At 40.7% G+C, this 23,767-nt stretch overlaps 1 protein-coding gene across 9 annotated transcripts in view; it reads right to left on the reverse strand.

The window, feature by feature from the left end:
• Positions 1-3,879: 3,879 nt before the first annotated feature.
• Positions 3,880-23,767, reverse strand: part of dgkh (diacylglycerol kinase, eta) — a 62,974-nt gene continuing 43,086 nt past the window's right edge. For 5 of the 9 annotated variants that reach the window (XM_052081732.1, XM_052081734.1, XM_052081738.1 and 2 more), the window contains 18 exons: positions 23,601-23,692; positions 22,538-22,637; positions 22,109-22,448; positions 21,308-21,439; positions 19,947-20,081; positions 18,882-18,999; positions 18,690-18,800; positions 17,320-17,416; positions 17,113-17,220; positions 16,500-16,613; positions 15,857-15,991; positions 15,618-15,778; positions 15,419-15,524; positions 14,408-14,500; positions 13,590-13,709; positions 13,316-13,421; positions 9,852-9,982; positions 3,880-7,844 (listed from right to left, as the gene is read on the reverse strand). In XM_052081732.1, the coding sequence (XP_051937692.1) occupies positions 7,758-7,844; positions 9,852-9,982; positions 13,316-13,421; positions 13,590-13,709; positions 14,408-14,500; positions 15,419-15,524; positions 15,618-15,778; positions 15,857-15,991; positions 16,500-16,613; positions 17,113-17,220; positions 17,320-17,416; positions 18,690-18,800; positions 18,882-18,999; positions 19,947-20,081; positions 21,308-21,439; positions 22,109-22,448; positions 22,538-22,637; positions 23,601-23,692 (2,286 nt within the window). In that variant the 3' untranslated portion in view covers positions 3,880-7,757. Of the gene's footprint in view, positions 7,845-9,851; positions 9,983-13,315; positions 13,444-13,589; positions 13,710-14,407; positions 14,501-15,418; positions 15,525-15,617; positions 15,779-15,856; positions 15,992-16,499; positions 16,614-17,112; positions 17,221-17,319; positions 17,417-18,689; positions 18,801-18,881; positions 19,000-19,946; positions 20,082-21,307; positions 21,440-22,108; positions 22,449-22,537; positions 22,638-23,600; positions 23,693-23,767 lie in introns of all 9 variants that reach the window. The other 4 variants (XM_052081735.1, XM_052081740.1, XM_052081733.1 and 1 more) reach the window with 3 other exon arrangements.

Genomic DNA, 23,767 nt, shown 5'->3' on the forward strand with positions numbered 1-23,767 from the left:
CTTTGTCCAATTGTAATGGTCAGACAGTTTAAAATTATGCTAAATGCAACGTTTATTTGTGCCTCAACAAAAACAACTGATGAAAAGTGGCTTTAACGAGCCTCGAACCTCTCTTTTGTGATGTAATACATTTTTCTACTTGTTTAAGTACAGTACTTTTGGATCTAGACAATGTAAAATGTAATGTAGAGAAGAAAAAAATTCTATGTCCCTTCATTGCGTTCTATTGAATACAATTAAAGTTTTGCAAAAATGATGGTGGATTTTGGGTAGGACTGAGGCTTTACTTAATTTGGGTACTGTTATTATTAATTGCATTTCCAATTTTAATCGGATACATTTAACCAAATCACATGGAAATAATAGGAGTCCAACACAAACTCAGAACAAACACATTCAATAAAATACATTCCTCACAAAAAATTGAATTCACATAACTTGTAAAGGTCTTTGAAAAACAAACAAAAAAAGCTATGATGGCCAGTCCCTCCCACCCCCTCCAGCCCGCCCTGACAGCACTTGGTAGCTCGTTCAGCCAGAGACTGTTACACCCGCGCTGCAAGAAGGAGAGATACCGACGCTCGTTCCAACCGACTGCTGTCAGGCTGATGAATAAAAAATAACAATCATAATAATAATAATAATTAAATGATGTGAAGGAAAATTGTAAATAGTATTGCGATTTATCCATTTAAGATAAGATAAGATATCCTTTATTCGTCCCACACTGGGGAAATTTACAGCCTCCAGCAGCAAGAATGTATGTAGAAAGGAGAAAGAGAAAAAAAAAAACATCTTTCAATTAAATACAATATGAACACAAATGGATAAAAATTATTATTTTGTGTTCATATTGCATTTAATTGAAAGATGTTTGGTTTTTTTTCTCTTTCTCCTTTCTACATACATTCTTGCTGCTGGAGGCTGTAAATTTCCCCATTGTGGGACGAATAAAGGATATCTTATCTTAAATAACTATTTCTCAAGGTGGCTCTTCAAAGAGCAGCAAGGGGATTTGTCATTTATAATTTTGGTCCAGTACCAAATTTCGACACTAGTTGAAGTAGAGAGCAAAAAGTGTGAAATTGTTGCAGTACCAAATTTTGACACGAGCTGCAGTAGAGAGCAAAAAGTGTGACGTTGGTGCAGTACTGAATTTCGACAGAAGCTGCAGTAGAGAGCAAAAAGGGTGTGAATTCCCGGCGAAAAATTCTCAACATGGACCCATTCTGGGGACCTTTGGGGAAAAGCACAGGGTACCCGTTTTGGACACTTTGGAGTTGATTTAGAGGGTGTCAAAGTGAGGACCGGCCAAAATGTCCTCACTTCGTCAAAATGTCCTCACTCCGTTGGTTAAAAACTCACGCCGGTCCTCACAATGTAGTGAGTACAAGAACACACACACACACACACACACACACACACACACACACACACACACACACACACACACACATAACTGTATATATATGTGCAATGTAAAATTTATTCCATTTTGTAGCATATTTGCGCATAGTTTTAAGTATAAATTGCTCAGATAAAATCAGGTAGTCAGCGTCATTCTCTGAAAAGTCCTGGGATCACTTTCCAGTCTTTAGCATTAAACTTACAGCTGAATCCAACAGGTTATTGAGGGGCAGATGACTTCTGGTGTACCTCTTCAGCGGCGACATATTTAATATTTATGTTTGAGTGAACGGTGGGCCAGTGGTTAGCGCGTCTAGTGCAGACGTCATGCTGCACTAGACGCTCACAGTGCAGAGGTCATGGGTTTGATCCCAACTACGGCCTTCCTGTGTGGAGTTTGCATGTTCTCCCCGGGCTCGCTTGGGTTTTCCCTGGGTACTCCGATTTCTTGCCATATTCCAAAAACATGCATGGCACGTTAAATTGCCCCTAGGTGTGTTGTTCATCTGTGTGTGCCCTGCGATTGGCTGGCAACCGGTTCAGGGTTTCCCCCGCCTACTGCCCGAAGTCCGCTGGGATAGGCTCCAGCACCGCGCGCGACCTTTGTGAGGATAAAGCGGTTCAGAAAATGGATGGCTGGATGGATAGTTGCGTGAACCTTGGCAGCACACACTGCTTAGGCCTTGACATTGTGTCACTATGGGCTGTACGTCCAGGGACAGAAGTGCACTTATTTAAAAGGTTGGGATAGATTGGGTCATTTTAAAATGTCATCCCTTTTTGTAGCCCTCAACCGTATTTGAATTTTTTTTGAATTCTCGGGATGTAAAAATGTTTTCTCCTCATATTGTTAAAATTGTAATAAATAAATAAATAAAGATTGGCTTCACGTGACACTATTCTCCTCATGTTTGTATTCTCTTAATAATAGTTGTTTATTCCAGTAAAAGCACTCCTTTTTCTCCGCAATATATTTTTGATACAGTAAATTTTTTTGCCTGTAATTTGAGTTCTTTTTCTACAATTGTATTTGTGTAACATTACAACATATTTCATTATATTCGAGTAGGCAGCCGTCAGCAAGTGCTCTCATGAGCCTTGCTTTTTTTTGTTGTTCTTGTGTTTCTTTTGTCACTTTGTGTTTGTTGTTACGTCGTGTGGACTTGATGTGGACCTTTTTCAGCATTTTTTGGCCACGACATTCATCAAGGAGGAGACTCTATGCTTGGTGGTTGCGCCTTCTCGGCAGCATGGGTATACCAGCACTGTTTTTGACTGGAGGAATGTCGGCGCCATTTGACTGTCGTTGCTGGACAGTCCCGGGGCGCTTGTGTCTTGCGCCTGTAATGGGCAGCATTTTTCACAGCCCCGCTTTGTTCAGCGGAGAGATCGGTGCTGTTGAACGGTCTGCGGCTGGATGGATGGAGGTCTTGAGGAGCCGACGATGAGAAAAAAGAAGCGTTAGCGCGGAGCGCCGATGCGGATGTGGAACTGGGAGTCGCGGCTTGGAGTTTGAAGCGGATTATGTGGGTCAGGAGAAGTGAACTAAACTCTTTTCGCAATGGACGCTACAGCTTCGTGTTTGCTTTCAAAACTTAGCTCGTAGCAGACGTGTGCACATTTTCAGCATGACGTCTCTGATCCACTGGTAAAAGGACACTTTGATCCATCTATAACTGTTTCAGACAACAAAGTATATGCAGAAAAGTGGTGAAGATTGCACGACTGTCGTGTCCTCTATGTGTTGTGTTATTTTTGTTATTTTGACTTCAAAATGGCGCCGCGAGAGTGGCTGCCTTTCCAGCAGCTCCTATTTTTTTGTTGTTCTACTTCTTCCTTTCATAACTTTGCTGCTGTGAATCTGGAATTTCTCCATTGCGAGACTAATAAAGGTTTTCTTAATTCTTAATTAATCCACTCCATTCTTGCGCATTTTTATCCTGACATCTTTTTTTTTTCTTGTAACATCACATTTTCTCGTCGTAATATTATATTTTTCTTGTAATATTAATACTTTTCTCCTGGCAACAATACAACTTTTTCTCGAGTTATACTACTACTTTTTTATTTTCATTCGATTCTTGCAATTATGCACCCTACATGGACAGGGAATGTGTAGTCTGCAGTTTTGAACGAGCCAAATTTAGAGTTAATTAAAAATAATAGTCTAGTTAAGAGCATATTTGAGAAATAAAAGGGTAAAACAAAAACAAAAGATATCAAGCTTATTAATTCATTTGATTTGTTCCATTTGTGGACTTCAATAAGACTTCCTGATGCGGTTTCTGGCACTTGTTGGTGAGCACGCTTTCATGAGACCACCGTTAATGCCTAAACCAATGTGGAATTTCTTTCCAAATGCAAACAAATATGCTGTACATCATTCGTCTTTTTAATTAGTCAATCTTTCTGCGTACACATGAATTGAACAGAAAGTGACTGGGAAGAAAATAACTCAGACAAATGTCTTGATTTCTTATTTTTTTTAATTGAAGAGAGATATGTACTGTATAGGTGGCCTCTTGTAAGGCACCCTTGCAAATTGTACAACAAAAAGCTGAACCATGTATTTATATCCAGAGTACAAAAATACACATCTCAGTGACTTAAAATCCGTATATAATAAACATATAATCATGCATTTTCTAACCATAAAAAGGCACAGAAAACAGTCACTTAGTAGTCATTAAAAAGTATTCATTATTATTATTATTTTTGTTGTTATTATTATCAATAAACTACTTTTTACTGAAGTCATTCAATATAGCAATACAGGTGACAGACGACATTATATTCAAAATGTGAGAACACAATGCACGCAATATACATTAGGCAATAAATATATATTTTTAGATGATTGATAGTTCTTACAAATTAAAACTGTAAACACAATGTAAACAAATAAAACTCCCATCACATTTTTTTTTAGGCTATGACAGGTCCTTTTGCATGGTTGGTTTGGACAAAACCAGGCAGTTTGGAGCATTATTTACAGACATTAAAGAAAGATGGCAGCTTCCACATAGGGGGGCAGTGGGGGGCATTTGCTTGCCTTGAACTTTGCAACCCAAACCCGGCAGACACTTTGGATGCATATCTTGACAATGAAATGTAACTAAACCACAGCAATGCAACTTGGTAAAAAAGTGTCATAAGTATTTATGGTTACATTTTTATCTTTGGCTAATAACTGCAGAATGAAATCTTTTTCACAGTCAATGTTTAACACTGCACTGATAATTGCAATTTGCACATGATTCAAAACAGCAAACAAATGTTCGGAGACCACCGTGATATATTCCATCGGGCATCCACCAATTCCGGATATGTAGCATAAAAGTAGTTTCACAACAGGAAGATATGTCATAAAAACATCAGAATTGTAAAAAGAGATATCATGTATGGTGCGTGTTGAGCTATCAGGTTACAATCACAGAAGCAATTGAACACGATTGGAACACTGCAACCTTTTGTATGGTCTTTCTGTATCACGGAACTTCACCTACAATGTAGGTGGGTCTGAGAACGAGAATTTCATTATGTTTGATAAAAGGTGAAATCAGTCAACGATCAATGCTAAGCAGCAAATGTTTCGAGGGAGAACAAATAGATTTCTGATATTTCTGATTTCAGGCCTAGCGAAAATGCTACTGGGAAACTCAAATCAAATTGATCCAATTTTTGGGGATAATTATGAAAGTGAAAATCCGAAACAAAAGGACTAAATAAAGCATTGTTAAATAACACGTTTGGCAACTCTTGTGATATATTAACGACACAAATGACATACTGTAATAGCTAAACCGTTGAGCCAGCCCGCTCTCATCCGCTAAAGTAATCCTATTTTAACAACTCATCATGGAAGCACCACTGGAAGAAATACTTGTGTGTGGCGGTGGGGGGAGCGGTCTGTGCGCCACTCAAAGTTTACCAAAATATTGCACCATCATTCCATCACAACATTATTGTCACGATCATGCACGAGACGACAAGTGTCGCGGTGTCATAAACACAAAATCCAATGTGTTGAGACACACATGCGATGTCAGCCACTGACTGGATGACACTATTTAACGCACATGGCTTGCATACACCGCTATACTGTACTGTAGAGACAGTGCATATGTCGAGATATACGATTTACAGTATTTACAATCTTACCTATAGAAAGAAATAATAGACCCTGTAATGCCACTGGTAAAGAAAAAAAGCAACATGCATGCCCACAATGTTCTGCAGGAAAAAAACGTATTTGCATTCGTGTTTCATAAATGTGCGAACTTGCCAAAAGGTTGAGGTGTGCTGTCAATCTATTGTAGCAGAATTTGTACTTGCATTAAGGCAAGAGATTATAGAAAAAAATGCATTTCCTCATGTAGACACCGGGGGCATTCATTTACTTAATTTGAGCGAGTGCCACACATTTTGGGATGATTTTAGAAACATTAAATATCAGAGGTGGGCAGCGTCAGTGTTTCATGCCGGCCCAGTCCGACAAACGACGTCGAGAAACAACATTGTATACTTCTTAGTTCCACGCACCTCAGTGGCATGTCCCATATTGCTTTTATTACACCAATCAACATGCTGTGTGCATCTCTTGTCTGTCTTTAAATGTTTGGGGGAGGGGCGGGGGTTTGGCTGGGTGTCAGGGTGCGCAGCGCATGCGTGTGACGTGGAACTTCCGTTCTCGGACAGGCAGGGCCCACGTGACGGAAACAACGAGAACAGATGCACCTTCAGTCAGTCTGATGAAATGCCCTTCTCTGTTAAATACGAAACGTTTAAAAAAAAAAAAACTAAGCTTCCCTCTTACATAAAAAAAGTATGTTTTTACAAACAAATAATTGAAACAGTTGACATTGGTTACCAACCCACCACCTACGGAGACAGCTGGAATTGGCCCCAGCACGCCTGCGAGCCTAGTGAGGATAAGCAGATTCGAAAATGGATCAATGGATAATGGAAACAGACCATGCCTGATCTGGCCATTTATTTTTATTTCGCTTTTAGATCAAACTAAAAGTGACAATTTGAGCTCTATTTTCATGGACAGCGCATCTGCTGCGGAGCGCAAATGCCGGCGAATGCTGATTTTCGTGTAAGCGCAAGGCTCACTGTGAGTGCTTGACAATTTGGCAAATAGGTCTCCGCCATGCTGGGCATTTCAGCATTGTGAAATAACATGATGGAGGGACACATGTCACAGTGCGCATTTAACGGGAAGTTGGCTTTAACCACTCCCACAGCGGTGCAGACCTCCATCTCTCAGATCCGGCCTGCGCTCAACTGCGAAATTACCAACACTGGGACTAACCCGCGTCGGTACAGAGGTATGATGAACTCCATACACGATTCACATCATTCAAGAAAATCATGAAAATAGAGCCCTCTATGCAAAATTCAGTGGGTTTTTTTGTTTTTCAGAATGTACCTTTTATATTTTTCAGGTGAATGTTAAGATAGCAGATTTTGAACGCTCAAGCCAGTTCTACAGTTCAAGCAGACTTGGCAGTCAATTGGGGCACGGGGTCTATTTGAGGAAATACGGTAACATACCAACATAAACTATTCTGCCATCTTTAATGAAAAATGAAACCTACTGGTAAGCGGCAGTAAAAAATAAAAAATAAATACAATTGTGAGTTGACATTGTTTTTCGTGTAACATTCACTTTGGTTTACCATTTTTTTCCTCCACAGTAAACCTTGTCCCTAATAGCTTGAAAAACTTGAAAAACGACATCCTCCTATAAAGCACATTTTAATCTAAAAATGCTCAAAAGATATGGCACTCAATGCAGACCTTTGACACGTCATCGTCATGCAAACAAAATAAATTAAAACTCTTCCCTCATGTGCACGAAAAAGGACACACTCTGTCGTCACAAATGACACTGATAATACTCGGAAAGTTTCGGAAACTTGAAAAACACTAAATCATGCAATTAAACCTTAAACGATCAAGCATGGAACATGCTGTTGTTGAAGTTCTACAAACTGTTTTTTTTTTAAACAACAACCAGAACGACATCCCCACTCATGGAAGTCCTGCTTTCCTGCTTTTGCTACTTATTTGTTATCACAAGTCGAACAAGAAAATCTGCACTGTGTTTAGTTGCATACCAGTGTGTGTGTGAGTGTGTGTGTGTGTGTGTGTGTGTGTGTGTGAAATATGATTGATTGGTTAATTGTCAAAGAAATGGCTTTTTGTGAAGATTCTTCACAATCTTCCCTCCTCTTCCTTGACTTTGGAAACAGGCTTCACAGATCCGATTGCCAGCTTCTCCAGTGATGTGGGGGGAACATATGCTTGTGTGTTTCCCCTCTTCGAAAGCGTCTGCTTCCGGGTTAAAGATCTACCATTGAGGTCTTGGCCAGGTCCTTAGTTCCCTGGAGGATTCTCTTCATATGACCCACTTTCGATATCCCCAGATCCTGCAAGAGAAAAAAAGAACAATTAAAACTACAGCGCAATTAATTGTGAAAGAAAAAAAATCACATTCTACTGTAAAATGTCCAAAAATGATTTTAGACTAATGACATGGACAGAAATTGGTTGTGATTTTCTTAGTGGAGCCAACAAATTCCATGCACACACAAAGTTGCACTTTCATTATATCGTGCGCTACTTCTTCCCTCACGCTTGGCCTTTAAAGGAGTGGCACACAACACAAAACACAGTTTTTAAGTGCTTGAGTTGACACACAGGCCTCAAATAAAGCCAATTTGAATGTTTGAGCAAGAGGGGTACACGTAAGTGGTGAGCTGGTGCGCATGAGCACAGTAAATTGAATATTGCGCTCCAGTTCAAGTCTGTCAACGCACTTTAGCGCAACAGGATTCTTTCAGCTCAGTCAAGTCAACTTGAATGCCGTTAGGCCAGCTTCAATTCGAAGCTCCACGCTTCTTGCAAGTGTTTTCATTTTGTATGTGTGTGTTTGACTCTTTCGCGTGTTAGTTGGCTGAAAGAGTATCGGCGCCTGAAGCCCCCCCCCCCACTTCACTCGAGTGGTCACATTTTACGCTTGCTTGCAATTCAAAGGAAAATCATTAGCTTGGGCGATTGTACGTCAAGGTAATACTGTGTATAGAGTGAATAAAAATGAATGTCCGATATATGCCAGATACGAGAAGCATCAAGAGTGAGTGACTGGATGCTCGCTGACATCATAATAAATAAAAAATGTGGACCAAATTTGTGAAATTGGAATAACACTGCAGGACATAAGGAAATCTGTGTACACAAAATACCAGACATACAGTAGTTGTACAAGGCAGGCAGGTGGTCTCGTACAGAACTGCAACGTTTGTGTTGCAATTGTTGTTCCGACTTTTATGATACTGTTATAGTCCTGAAAAATAGGCCTATGTCAATAACAAAAAGAATGATTGCAAGTATACCGCCTCAGATAAAATATGAGGTAATGTAATATTAGATATGAAGTTTCTTCAATGCCAGTACAGAGGGAACAAGGTTAACTCTGTAGGTTAAGCATTGAAGGCAAATTCACAAAACCTAAAAGATATAACTTTTGAGTTCACAGAAAGAGTTCAGTGTCACAGTCAATTGTCAGTCCGGGGTATACATTCCTGCCACCCGAAGTCAGCTGGGATGAGCCTCAGCTCACCCGGAACCCTTGATGCAAAAAAAAAAAAAAAAAAAACAGAGGCTTTCCTCTATGTACAGCGGATCTTTCTGCTTAATTAACAATTCGTTCATTAAACAAATCAATGTTCAGTTGAAAATATTTGGCAATCCCAAGCCTTTCTTGTGGCTTTAGGTTAGGCATAGGCATCGATCACAATTCCAAACAACCTTAGAGAAAAGCAGCTTCTTTAGTATTGGTACTTCCCGATGTTCGTGTTTGAAACAAATAAACAAACAAACAAACAAACAAACAAACAACAACAGCAGCAACATCTAAAATACTTTTCCTGAAAATGTTGGTTAAATTCTGAATTTGACCTTATAGATCTTTCACTGTCTTACGGTGGACAAACCGACCCTTGCTATTCATGGAGGACAGAGACCTGGCATGAACAGAATAAATCTGTAGGTAATTTACACATCCCTAAATAAGGTTTACAATTGCCTATATGCTATGAGATAGTGGCAAAGGACAACCTTTGTTGCTTTGGCCCAAGTTCAAAAACAGCAAATAGGTGAGTTTCAGTGAATTAAAAAAAAGTCACAAATTGAGACTATGCAGAAACACCCTGTACTTGCTCTTAATCCAGTCCTGCTCTTTTGCTGTAAACTCTCTCACAGTACTTGAGAATTGGCTCTTCTATTAAGCAAGACAGTCAAACAGAGAAAAGCCAGGCAGAGCAATGCAATGCAGCGGACAGGGAGTTATTAAAGCAAAAAACCAGGAGGATAGAAGAGTGCTGGTCAGGGGACAGAGCGAGCTGAGTTTTTACTGCATGTGCGAGTGTGTGTACCTTCAGGTCCCTCCTCTCCAGGTGCAACAACTCCGAGCCTCGGATGTCGTGTCGGATGAAGGTGTCCCGGTACTCTCCCAGACTCAGCTGCTCCAGCCAGACGCCCACCTCGTCTGTGCCCCATCTCTCCACTACACACGCAAACAGGCACATAAGCGCGCACACACACACACACACACACACACACACACACACACACACACACACACACACACACACACACACACACACACGCACGCACACGCACGCATACACAGAGAGCAAGCACAAAGGAGAGCAAAGAGAGGCTCAGAGTGCCTCCCAGATATGCAAAACAAATGCACAGATGTAAAAACGTCACCCACGCACACACTGAAATGTACCATTCCTCAACTAGTGGTTCCTATTAACAGACACGGTATTCTTGATCTTTATAAGAAGAAATAAACACCTCCCTCAAATAAATGCCTTCCTCGATCTTCACCATGAAACTCAGGCAGTAGACATCATTATCTTAGCATATTCATTTAAAAGGTAACAGCTGAGCCCATTTGTCTTGTTTTGCTAACCAAATCAGCAGCATGTACTTTAACGTGCAACCAACCTATCAGATGAATTTAAGTTTATGAAACTTACAGTTTCCTTCATTCCATTAAAATTGGCTGGTGGTCGCTCGTCATTGTCTTTAACTTGAATTTGTATGTCAGTCGGAACAAGGCGTATTTTATCACTAACCTTCACTGGTGCGCAATGAAATCAAAATTCAAGTCAATACATGTACTGCAGGAAAATCACTTCTAGTTTAGGAATATAATAACCAGATGAAAAACAGTCAGTATGACAGCAATACTCTTGTTAGTACTCATCCAGTTCTTACACCAAAGCCCAAACTAGTGCCACTAAATTGCGAAACATCACTTGGATACATTTTTAAAACAAAGGACCCTCTGCCCAAGTTCTATAGTGAGCCGCTGCTATTAATGGGTGATTGGGATGAAGCTCTTTCCCCCATATAGTGAAAATCAGCGAGTAAATGATACCAATCCGAAAGGGCTTTTTAATTGCCAATAGATGCCACACGATGGCTCTGGTTGACTAAACAGAGCTCCTCCTAAAACTTCAAAAGAGTGTGTTGGACCAACAGCAATATTTTTATATTTGGCATGGCCTGGGCCTGAGCCCAACAGCAAATTTGTGATTTATTTTCGGCAAATAATCTAGGATAGAAAAAAAAACTACCGGTATTAAAAATAAATAAATTAATAGGCGAATGCTGAACCGCGACTACATGTGGGTTCGTTCATTGTATGAATCAAGCTTTGATGCCTCCTCCTGTCTGCGCCTGAATAGATAATCACCATGGGCCACTAGATGAGGAAATACAGTATTTCTTCTCACACACTTGAACCACATACACACTGTAGTATATCATTGAAGGAAGTCAAAAGAAATACGAGGAACAGAGGAAGGCAACAAGCATTAAAGGTGAGAGGTGGAGAGCAAGTTTGGCGGCTGTTAGCAGGAAAGAGGGGCTTTCAAGTGGGGCCTCGGGGCAAACATGCAAGCAACCTTCCGGCTCAACACAGAGGAGGAACAAGTAGAGAGGTGGAAATACAGCCGAGCTAATTCATCAATATAAGCAGCAAGGCTAATCTGATCTATCTTTAATCTTTATCTTCTTCTTGTTCTGCAATTTAGCCCTTCCTCCGATGACATGGCGCTCACTGAAGGACCAAAGTGTCACCTGAAGAAGACCTTTGAGTTTGGATGGAAATGAAAAGCAAAATTGATTCGACCCATATCTCGTTAAAAAAAAGGGAGGGGGGGAAAGAGCATTAAAGCCAATATGGAACTGCTTTTGTCTTTTACACACAATCATTGGATCACCTGATGTAAAAGTGAAACGAGCCTATCTATCATCATGAAGGCCTTTCACATTTTCTCCTGCTCAGGAATTCAAGTAAAGTGCCGCACGGTTACGTTCTGAGGTTTGGGGTTCATCCTTTCTGTTTGGAGTTTGTATGTTCACTCATGCAGCTTTTCCACTGCACAGTACCAGTTTGGGGCAACAGGGAACATGCAAAAAAGAAAGACATGTTGCAGTGAATGCATCACTGGAGATACATGAAAAAAACAAAGTCCCCTGAATTTTTCTTTACCACAGTCCAGAGACTTATTTTTTCATTAATGGAACCGACTGGAGCATTGCAGCACAAAAGAGACTCATGTGTGTATAATATGCTTGCAACGGGGTAAGCTAATGTTGGTGTGTGAGTTGAAGGTGCTAAGCTGCATTTAAACCTGTTTTGTTAAATAAGGGTATGTAAGGGCTGGGAATCTAAAGCGAAACGTTTCTGTCTGTGTGTGTGTGTGTGTGTGTGTGTGTGTGTTTACAAAACCTTTCAGCATACAACCAAAGAAAAATGCCACAAGAACCATATACATTCATAGCATGACAAAGCTCATAACGCAAGTATTATTTGTCTTTGTTTGTCCCGTTCAATAAACAGCTGAAAGAGCATCAGCAATTGTGGCTCTTTTTTTCACCGCTTCACTGGAAGTTATGTATATTTTGGTTTGCAACACAAAGCAAAAAAAAAAAAAAAAAAAAAAAAAAAACTAACCAAGCAACAGCATCATGTAACTCGAAAGATTCAAGTTGGGGTGTTCAAAGTAAGTTAAAGTACGAAAATAATCATGAGCTGGACTGAGTTCACCTCCAAATTCACTCCGTGCAAAATCTGTGCCCGTTTAACTGGATGTAGCTTCTATACGAGCAGGAATTGAGGAAAGACGTATGTTGACAATTTTAAAACCAATTAAGAGAAACTGGATGACTTTGTGGGGGAATCACGAGCTTAGCAAGTCAAACCCACTTTGTTTCTGCAAGGAAGAAATGGATCTGGATTGCCCGCCCTTGACGGCTGTTCAACCCAGTGCAAAATGAAATTTGTTCATTTGTTGTGACGTATTCTTTGTGAGCAATCTCACTCTTCATCTGCGGAAGTCCATCCTCATAACATCCACAATGAAGCGCAGGAGAAACGTTTGTTTCATTCAGCGTTAAACTCAGTTTGAACTGACCAGAAACCCATTGAGTCATTAAAAGCCCAGCAGCTGACAGCACCGGAAGCATTTATTTCAAAGAAGACGTGCTCGCCTTGTTGACCACAACTCCCACAAGTCGCGTCTCTGACATCACTGTCTGTTTGCTCAGGTTTGCCCCGCCTCCGAAATGCACTTGATATGACTGCGGCCAGACTCAATCGTTGGTACAGCGAGGAAAGGCGTCGTTGGATGAGTTTAGTGTGGAAAAACAAGTCCATTAGATTTGTAATCAGATGTGTGGGTGCAACACTTCTTCACTTAATTTGTCCATACAGAGGGGTAGCTTAGGATGTAAAACAACTGTCCTCACAGGAATGGTCCGCATCAATCCTGATTGCGTCAAGTGGATGGGTGGCATAAAGTGAGTGCTGCCTTACCTGACTGCGGGCTGGTCTTTTTGGCCGCCTTCTCCTTCTTGAACTTGGGCACTATGCGAAAGACGCCGCTGCGACTGTTCCTCTTGCCATAACCCAGAGAGTGGTCCTGGTACACAAGCACAATCAACCTATAGCCTTTCATTGAGCTACTCCGCTCTCCCACAACATGGAGCCATCTGCAACATCCCCGACAGCAAACACCGTGCACGGCGGCTTCATAGACTGTCTTTATGCTGCACTACATGTTCATATGAGGTTTGTGCGTGATGCTCACCTCCTCATCATTGGGCTGCAGAATGTGGTAGAGCCACGATATGTCGCCCACTTTTCCCAGTTCCAACTCCACACTCTGCAAGGCACTGGAAAGTTGTTCCTCCTCTGGTGGGTCCAATTGCTGCCAGAAGTATACATATAATTATGACTCTACCTTTTTATTACAGTAGATAACCGACGATTGCCAAGGTAAAATTGTTAATAAAAATGGGAACCTCATTTGTGGAGATTCTGGAGGGTGGACACAGTTGAACAATTAATGTTGTTTAAACAGTAAAAACAAATGGCTGTATCTGCATCTTTATTCCGAATTTCACCATTTATAATTGGGCCTTGTACTACCCCACTGTGTTGAAACTGGTTAAATATTTTTGGTGTATCCCTCCCAGTGAGTGTTTCAACATGTCAACAAGTTCATTAAAATCAAATGAAGATTTTTGAACAATTCTGTATATTACTGAAGGAAAAAAAGGTGAGACCAAAATGATTAACTTTCACCAGAGTTTAACTCAGATTTTGTATAAAAAAAAGCCGGATGTTGTAGTTTGAAGGAAAATGCTGCCTTTATTTTCAGGTAATACATAAAAAATATACCTACATGTAATTATGGCAAAGACAAAATAATCTAAACACTTTAAAAGTAAAAAAATATATATCAATAATGTTTTTTTGTAGTGTATTGCATTATCACGGTCCATTTTGTCATTAACTTTTTGTAAAACGGATCCTCTCTGCATAAAATACAGTGCTCTTTCAGTTTATAATTAAATTTTTTATTTTACATATTAGATAGCAATCAATTAAGCCTTGCGGACATACCAGAGAGACCCGCCCCACAAGAAGGGTTTCGGTCTCGTTGTACAAAGCCTTGACAGTGCTGGCCACCTCTATTGCTGTGTTCCTGGACAGACTCTGTAACGTACATAATGTACATTCATTTGTCAAGTTGATAAGCAGTTCGGTCGAAGGATGAGATTTGTACATTCCACGCGAAAGTATGTGTTAGGTTCACAACAAAATTTGCAGAAAGGAAAGTCTTCTTGACTGAAAAAAACCCCAAAACTATCCACTCCATTTTATCGAGTTGAACTTTATAGAAACATACCCCAACCTAAACAACAAATGCCAAAATATTTGCATATTGTTGCAAAATCTCGACGTGATAGTTATATGATACCTGGATTAAAATTGTTACAATGTTTGATATACATTCAAAAGCACATAGAACAGGGGTGGCCAAACTTTTTGGATCGAAGATCTACTTTTCGATCAACTAACCTCCCGGGATCTACCCTTACCGGCACGCGCACGCACACACACACACACAAATTTAAGATACCTGCTTTATTTTATTTTTTAATTTTTTTTTTTTTGTGAAAATGAGACTGATAAGATGAATAGTGTGCAGTGTATATTAACACAAAAACATATATTACTAACATGTACAAAGACACACAAATGGTTGTTTGTTTTTTTTCTTCTCGACACTCCTCGGATCTACTTGGGACCCGTCTTAGATCTACCGGTAGATCAGGATCTACCTAATGGGCACCCCTGACATAGAACAAAAAAATTAAATTAACAAATTTAAGAAATTAATTATCCAAAACTCCAACTTTAACCACTTAAAAAATAAGTTGAATCAGAGCAACCTGTTGCAAAAATTAAATATTTGACATTGAACAAAACTGTAAGATTTAATCACAAAGTCTATATACAGCATAAATCCCAAAAGTCTAAAATTCATTTCAATGTATATTTGAAAGTTTAAATTAAATGTTTTCAATTAATCTCGTAAAAAAAACATTTTCATCAAGGCCAGGATTTTACCTCAGGGAACTTGGGATGCGTTTTGTTGATGGCGTGCGATGCTGCGTTCACGGCGTGTGCCAACTCCTGCTCCAAGAGCCCGTTGGTCTTTGCGGCCTCACATATCCTGCAATGAAAAAACGAACGAGAATAAAAGTTAAGAGAGGAAAAAAAGAAACAGTTGACTTTTGATATGTACTGTCTTGGATCGTATAGCTACCGCGTGATGAGCTCTTCCGCGGCGCGGGCACACAGCTGCACAGTAGCGGCCTCTTCCTCTGTGGCCAAGTCGACAGACTGCTGCGAGTAGAGGTGAGGCCGCAGAGGGGGCTTGTCGTACTTCAGCTTATCCTCCCACGACTTAAGTGTGTTCTCAAAGGCCTGAGTGGAGGCGAGAGGACGCCGTTAGAAGACAAACCTCCGCTATGACAGCCATCCGATTCCTCTGAGTTTCCTCACCCGGTCTCGTGTGAGCATCTGCGCTCTGTTTTTGTGCTGGATTTTGATGACTCCTGGCGGCTGGATCCACGCCTCCCCGTCAACCTGGATGGGAACTCCCTCGTCGCCCAGGATGGTGATCTTCACTGTTCGGCACTGATTTGCAAAGTATACTTTATATAGACATTCCCTTTTGAGCCACATTTGGGGAAATTCATCAAATTTACCTTCATTGGTCTAAAAATTATTCATTTAATGAGTTACATATGGTTCTTTGTTCGTCGATCGATACATGCGACATATATTGATAGGCAGAGCAATTTAATGCCTTTACCACTAGATGTATACACCTGTTGGCACTCATATAATAGAATAAATAATGGCAGGCTCGCACTGAATAAGTACTGTACATTTGTGAGATGACATCATCATTATTTCAGTTTAAAACTTTTTGTGACATTTTGAATTGTTAGTATACGTTCCTTGGTTCAATAAAGAAATATTGAGAAATATTGCACTACACTGTAATATGGAGTACGTTGATCAAATTCTGCGGACAATAAATACTATTTAGTCATTTTTTTTCTCCTCTTTTTAATGACAGCGATTTTTCCAACCTCTGGAAAATTGAGAATGTTATATAGTCTGTCCTAAGTGATCTCACCTGTGCTATGCGGTGATGTTGCAGCTTGATGACTCTGGAAACAGCCATCTGCATGCTCCCAAACACAGCCACCACTTCCAAGATTTTATCATCAAATGATGGCGCACAGAAAATCTGCGTGGTTTGAGAGATTAGCCGACATCGTCAGTGAGTCAAAAATACTTGGAATTGATACATTATGCAAGTCCGCTCCGAAGCCCAATGGAACAATTCAGTACGAATCGATTTTCTCCCCAGACAGTGTCACCAGTAACTAAGCATACTTCGCATTTTAAAAGCTCATATACTGTACAATACATTGAATTCCTCGTGGTTTTTTTTGTGTTCATGTACTGGTAAGATCTGACCACTAGATGGGGCCATAAGACATTGAGAAGGGGTTGCATTTGCATTTCATCTGCACAACAATGTTTTGTTAGAATACACTCTAAAATGCTATGAGCTTTAAAAAGACAATCATGGCTATACTGTAACTCCCTTTAAGTCTATCAGGGTCACATGAAAGGAGACTCTGGAGTCCTGCCAGGTTCTGACAACTTTCCTGACAAATTTTTCCTCCTGCTTTTATTATCCCTTCTCGCCTCAGTGGAACATTCATTTGGAGTGGACTCACATCATCCTCCTTGGTGCCGCCCCAGAAGTTGGTCCCGCCGGCATAGCTGGGAATGTTCAACACGGCGATACCCTGAAGACTGGGCAGAGGGATGTACTGGCCGTCACACTGGGAGAAATTAACAATTGAATTAATTTCCGGCAGAGGTTCAGGAAGAGATCTCAGTAACAATAGCATTGATTCAATAACCGTTCCTTAGTGTCTCACCTCCAGTTGGACTTTCTGCTCCAGGTTCTTGTAGGTCCTTTGGAGGAGCTCCTTGGTTCCCAAGACGCCGTACCACATCATGTTCTTGGTGCGACTCCTGTGAAATAAATATTTATAATATTTGAACAACTTTTCTCTGAAGATAAGATGACATCTTTTTTTTATTTAAACGCAGCCTGGAAATGGAGGTCAGGTAGTACCAGTGCTGTAACAGAGGCCTATAGCCACTTTCATACTTGTCTGAAATTGTCACTGTTCTGTTCTCAAAGTACCCATAACGTGCATGTTTTTAGAATGTGGGGTTAAACTAAGCAGCCACAGAAAACCCACACAAACCAGGGGCCTGAGTCAAGATTCAAACCCCAAATTTGCTTGACTATGATGCAGAGACGATTACAGCATATTTTCCGACATCAGAAATCTATACCGTATACGTTCGATACAACCTTTTTATTGAGATATTAAGCTAAAAAGTTCACATCTATTCCCACTAGGAAACGATAAGATCAGATAAGAAAACCTTTATTAGTCTCGCAATGGAGAAATTCCTAATTCACAGCAGCAAAGTTATGAAAGGAAGAAGTAGAATAACAAAATATAGGAGCTGCTGGAAAGGCAGCCATTCTTGCGGCGCCATTTTGAAGTCAAAATAACAAAAATAACACAACACATAGAGGACACGACAGTCGTGCAATCTTCACTACTTTTCTGCATATACTTTGTTGTCTGAAACAGTTATAGATGGATCAAAGTGTCCTTTCACCAGTGGATCAGAGACGTCATGCTGAAAATGTGCACACGTCTGCTACGAGCTAAGTTTTGAAAGCAAACACGAAGCTGTAGCGTCCATTGCGAAAAGAGTTTAGTTCACTTCTCCTGACCCACATAATCCGCTTCAAACTCCAAGCCGCGACTCCCAGTTCCACATCCGCATCGGCGCTCCGCGCTAACGTTTCTTTTTTCTCATCGTCGGCTCCTCAAGCCTTAAATCCATCCAGCCGCAAACCGTTCAACAGCACCGATCTCTCTGCCGAACAAAGCGGGGCTGTGAAAAATGCTGCCCATTTCTGGCGCAAGACACAAGCGCCCCGGGACTGTCCAGCAACGACTGTCAAATGGCGCCGACATTCCTCCCAGTCAAAAACAGTGCTGGTATACCCATGCTGCCGAGAAGGCGCAACCAACAAGCACATTGATCATTCCCAGTACGTATTTTTCTGGTGTTTGAACCATAAATCTGGACCACTTGCACATTGTTAATACTTTATGGGCTTTGGCTCTGAACACGACTGTCCGATTTCCGGCAAGTTTCATGGTGAAGGTGCACAAATGTCTTAAATAAATAGAAATGATATTTAACTTGGTCACACCTGCATTTTTCTGGATGTTCCTCGCGCTTGTTGTTGAACTCCAAGGAGATCTTGGCATCAAGTCCGATGCCAAAGTAGTTGTTCATCACACATTTCTCCATGTAGCCCTCTCTGATGGATAAGGAGGAGGGTAGGAAGCTCATACACTTTCTTACACATGTATACAAACACTGGATGAGATTCGGTTCTTACAGTGAGTCCAGGTCAGGGTCAATAAAGGGGGTGGCGCCAAAGGGGTCGATGTTGGCCAACAGCATCTTGCTAATGATAGAGCTTCCTGCTATAGAGGCTGCCAGTCCAGCCCTCAGTCCTACACACACACACACACACACACACACACACACACACACACACACACACACAAACAAACACTTGTATTCACGCAGGTCACCACAACCAATTTGCTAAAGAGATAAATAAATGATTTTCTATGCTAGCATGCTTGCTTTTTGTTGTTCATATTTGTGTGTTAGTGTTTTCTTGGGTACTACTAATACGACAAATAAACGTTTTGGGTGCATTTCAGTTCAGAAGTTGAATCAGAGTAGAACATTTTAGTTGTCTTTTTTGACACAAGTCTTTGTACTTCTACTCAAGTATAGAGTAGAAGTACAAAGTATAGAGTACAAGTATAGAGTAAGTGGGTCAAGTACAGCCACCTACGTGTCTGTATGTGGCAGTGCTTGTGCTACTGTGTGTTTGAGTTTCTACTTTAGCGTGTTTTTGTGCATAACCACATTGACTGCAGGTGTCCAGATCCGGTCCGCCATATTTTTTGTGGCCCACATGTACAAATCATGTGTGTCAACTTCCATGAACGTTGCTAAAATGTTTACCATTATTTTAAATTGTCATTTGTAATGAATACTTTTTTGTTACCCTTCTTATAGTAATTTGAACAATAATTGAACAAACGACCCTCCTTGACATCTGATTTTAAATCTAGTAATCAATCAATTTGCTGTGGATTATGAAATAATACAATGAGTCAAATTTATTTGGATTAATTTGAGATTTCACCATCATACCGTGATGCAATAATTTGACACCCCTGGTGTATGTGAATTTGCAAAAAGTGAACCACAGATACAATGCCTGTTATAATGTGTCTATTAGTGCATTACATGTGCCTGTTTTAGCATACATATTCATATACTGCTTGTGTGTCATTTGGCATCTGTGTACGTTGCCTGCGCAAGTGTGAATGTGCCTATTTAAACAGGCACAGTTTATGCACAAGCGTGGGTGTATGCATACCTGGACAGATAATGCGCGTGTTGAGCACGGGTAGGTTCTCCTTGCTGGTGGTGAAAGGTGTAATGCTGAAGGAACTGTACGACTGTGTGCTGCGACTCACCCTCCTCTCTGTGGGAGAACACACACTCTTGACCGCTACGTGCGCGCGCGCGCACACACACACGCACGCACGCACGCACGCACACACGCACACACGCACACACGCACACACACACACACACACACACACACACACACACACACACACACACACACACACACACAGACACACACGCATCAAGTATACAGACAGCCAAAGTCTGTCCAGATATTGACTATAGCAACAATAATTTTAATATGATAGAAGAATCCGCTGTTATGTCTTTAAACTAAGCAAGATGTACCCTCTAACACTCAGTGGGTTCAACAAAGAAATGGGTAATGTGAGTGCATGGTTTGTTTTGATCTTTCAAAGTAAACATTGATTATTTATCCATCCATCCATTTTCAACACCGCTTAGCCTGAAAGAGGTCCCAGCTGACTTCGGATGGAAGGCAGACTACACCCTAAACTCGTCGCCAATCAGTTGCAGGGCATATAAAGAGACAAAGAACCATTAACGCCCAAATCCACGCAGTCACTGAATGGGAACCGGTCCCTTACAAGTCAGGCGAGTCTACTACTACACCATGAGCGACTAAAACTCTGCTTATCATTTTTAAATACTTCTTTCTATAACTTTTGTTACAATGTTACTTAAAACATTGCCTATCTGGTTGAATACATTTATGATGCTGACAGTTTGACCTTGGAAGAGTTTAGTTTTATTGACCTGTACTGTACTCCTATGGGGAACTGATATCACTCACTTTCTCGTGTTCTACTGGCTGCAAAATGAGTGGAAGGAAGGAAGGAAGGCAGTGGCTGCAGGATAAACAGGAAGAATTTCTACTCCAAAGACAATAACACATCCTGTTGGCCACACAACGGTGTGAATGTGCATGCACATATTTATATTTATAACTTCTATATGTGATTCTCTTGCTAGTTAATAGACGAATGTGCTGCTTGATGTTTAAAGTTTCTTCAATCGTGATGTATGACGACAGCAAAAAACGTTAGACACAAATGTTGACACGATGTAAAAAATAGAGTTAAAGCTTAAAACTTTACTGTATGTGTACAATATGTATGACAGGAAAAGCAATTTGCGTCAGCTACAACCACAAGGGGGAATTCTATATGCTGTGTTATTTCCTTTTGAATGCCGCACAGTGTTTCATGTTGTTCTTGTGCTGAACAGCTTGTATCCATCTTAAACAAACAAACATACAGAAAAAAAAGATGTATTTCGTGGTGAGACGTAAAAGAAAAAGCCTACGTGCTAGGGCTTCTAGCTCCTTGGTGTCCTCATCCTTCTCGCTGTCCCGGTTCTCCTCCTCACTCTCCTTGCGGAACTCCAGCGGGGATGTTGGCTCGGATTCGTCCACGTTGGCATTCTGCTCGTCCACCACTGAACATACAAAAGACATGTATTGTATGTACAGTATTGTATTTTGTGGAATAATAATAAATTGATGAATATTTAAACGCATTAAAATGCCAATTTTTAAAATAAAATATGTTGATGTATTGATATAAAGCACAATAATACCAAATATAATATTTTCAAATAAAGCAGTCATGACAGCATGCGAAAGTGTGATGATAACCATAGAAACTGAAATTGAGTCAAAGGAAAAGGAGCCGCTGCCGCTCACTGAGGTGGAAGATCTGCAATTATTCATCCACTTTCGATAATGCTTATTCTCATTCAGGGTGCAGATGAGATGCAGTCTATTGCAGTTGACTTTGGGTAGGAGACTGAGTCCACCAAGGACTCATCACCATCCAATCACAAGGCTCATATAAACAATCACTCACATTCCCACCAACAAATGATTTTGAAATGATTTGAAGAAAGTATAAAACCCACCCAAGCGTGGGAACGACATGTCATAGAACCCGGAACACCAGAACTGCGACACATATGTGCCAATAACAGTACCTATAAAACCCCACTAGGTGACAGTATAAATATATATATCACACTTCTGTCTTCCCTCTCAATAACATATGCTTCTTCAAAGAGTCAATTGTTTTATATCAGTTGCATTTTGACTAAAATATGATCAAATGTTACCTCTCTCTGCGTGGTCTATGACCTGCCGCAAAGCTTTCTTCATACTGTTGGCCCTCAACACCAGCTGCTCCCGACTTTTGAAGAGCACCTGCGGGAAAGCGCCACCGCTGCCACTTTTCTCCGTCTCCTCCTCTTCCAGCTTCTCCTTCAGTGCCGTCAGGCTGTCCTCACTGGCGACCTCCTCTTCCGGTTTCTCCTCTTCTTCGCCCTCCGTCACCTCCTCGTCCTCCTGCTCCTCCTCAACGATAGGAGGAGTGGCGTGGGGCAGTGGAGGTAGGACCTGGCACTCAGTGTTGAGCGTTTGGAGGAGGGAGTCCAGTTTCTCATTCAGGATGGCACACTGTAAGGAGGTGACATACGAGCAAACTGAATGCACTTGATGCAGGTGTACCTAATATCATAATGTTGGAGGCTTTTTTCTTGACGCACCTTGAGAGACATGGAGTCACACTCCTCAGCATTCTCTGTGCTTTTTTCATAGGCTTTCCCGACTTTGGTGACAAAATCCCTTACTGTTTCACACAGGATCCTGAAAAAGATAACTTTAAATCAAAAACACTAAAAAGGAAGATACATTGATGTGCTCATATAGAAATCAAGGAACTATACAGAGTTTGCACTGTATAAATACCAACAGATTACACTGTTATTCCCTTGTTATTTCGAATATAGTCTACCTAAGATTTTATTGGATTTGAAGCTTTATAATCAATCAGAGACATATCAACTTTTGTTTTCTGAGCATTCTACATGCATACATACAAGCATATATGGCAATAAAGATGACCTTGACATTGACCTTCAAACATTGCTTTTGGAAGAGTGGGGAAAAGGTAGAAGCACTTTTTTTCTTCACTTTTAGTCACTATTCATGGCGGCTTAGGATGCATAAACTAATTAATTTTTGAAAACATTTTTTAGTAATTTGCCATATTAATTAAAAGCCCACCACAAACGACAATACCAAAATGTCATCACTTCTCTAAAGTTAGAATTTCAACATCTTTGACACCAACAGGACTTCGATTCGATCAGGCTTTCTACCTTGTGAAATCTTTGTGCCTTCAGACTAAAAAGTGTCAAACGATGAGTTCTGCACCAAACAGCTGTGGGGATTGACTCCACAGAAAAAGACATGAATATCTAAATTTGTCAAAAGTGACGCAAGAAAATTTAGCGAGGCATATACTGTAGTGTCCATTTTGACTTCAGCCAAATATGATTAAGTGCCTGACACTTATCTAGCTTGCTGAACCCTTACAGGGACAGCGGTTACTACAGTGGACAGCGTATCATGTTATCAGGTTACAAGGTGCATGAAAGGGTTAAAAAGTCGACTCAAAAAATGTTGAAAAGGACAGTGGTGTTTGTTTGCGCTGCAAATGGATATTAATAAACAACTTTTCATGCCAATGTTCATCCCGTTGCACCGCGCTCATCAAGACTTAATGGCCGACCGGCGCCGATCTGGGCGTCTCAGTGAGTCACTTACTTGGCGGAGGAAATGACCACAGAGTGCTGCTCCGAGTTGAGGATCTTGGTGAGATGAGTCGCCACGGAATCTTCGTAAGCTGAAATGTGAAACTGGAGTACACGTAGTTGATTAGTACATCTTCCATTTGTGTATAAAAATGGAATCAAGTTACACGTCTGTTGGTG

This window comes from Hippocampus zosterae, chromosome 12 (genome assembly GCF_025434085.1).
Source record: "Hippocampus zosterae strain Florida chromosome 12, ASM2543408v3, whole genome shotgun sequence".
NCBI lineage: Eukaryota > Metazoa > Chordata > Actinopteri > Syngnathiformes > Syngnathidae > Hippocampus > Hippocampus zosterae.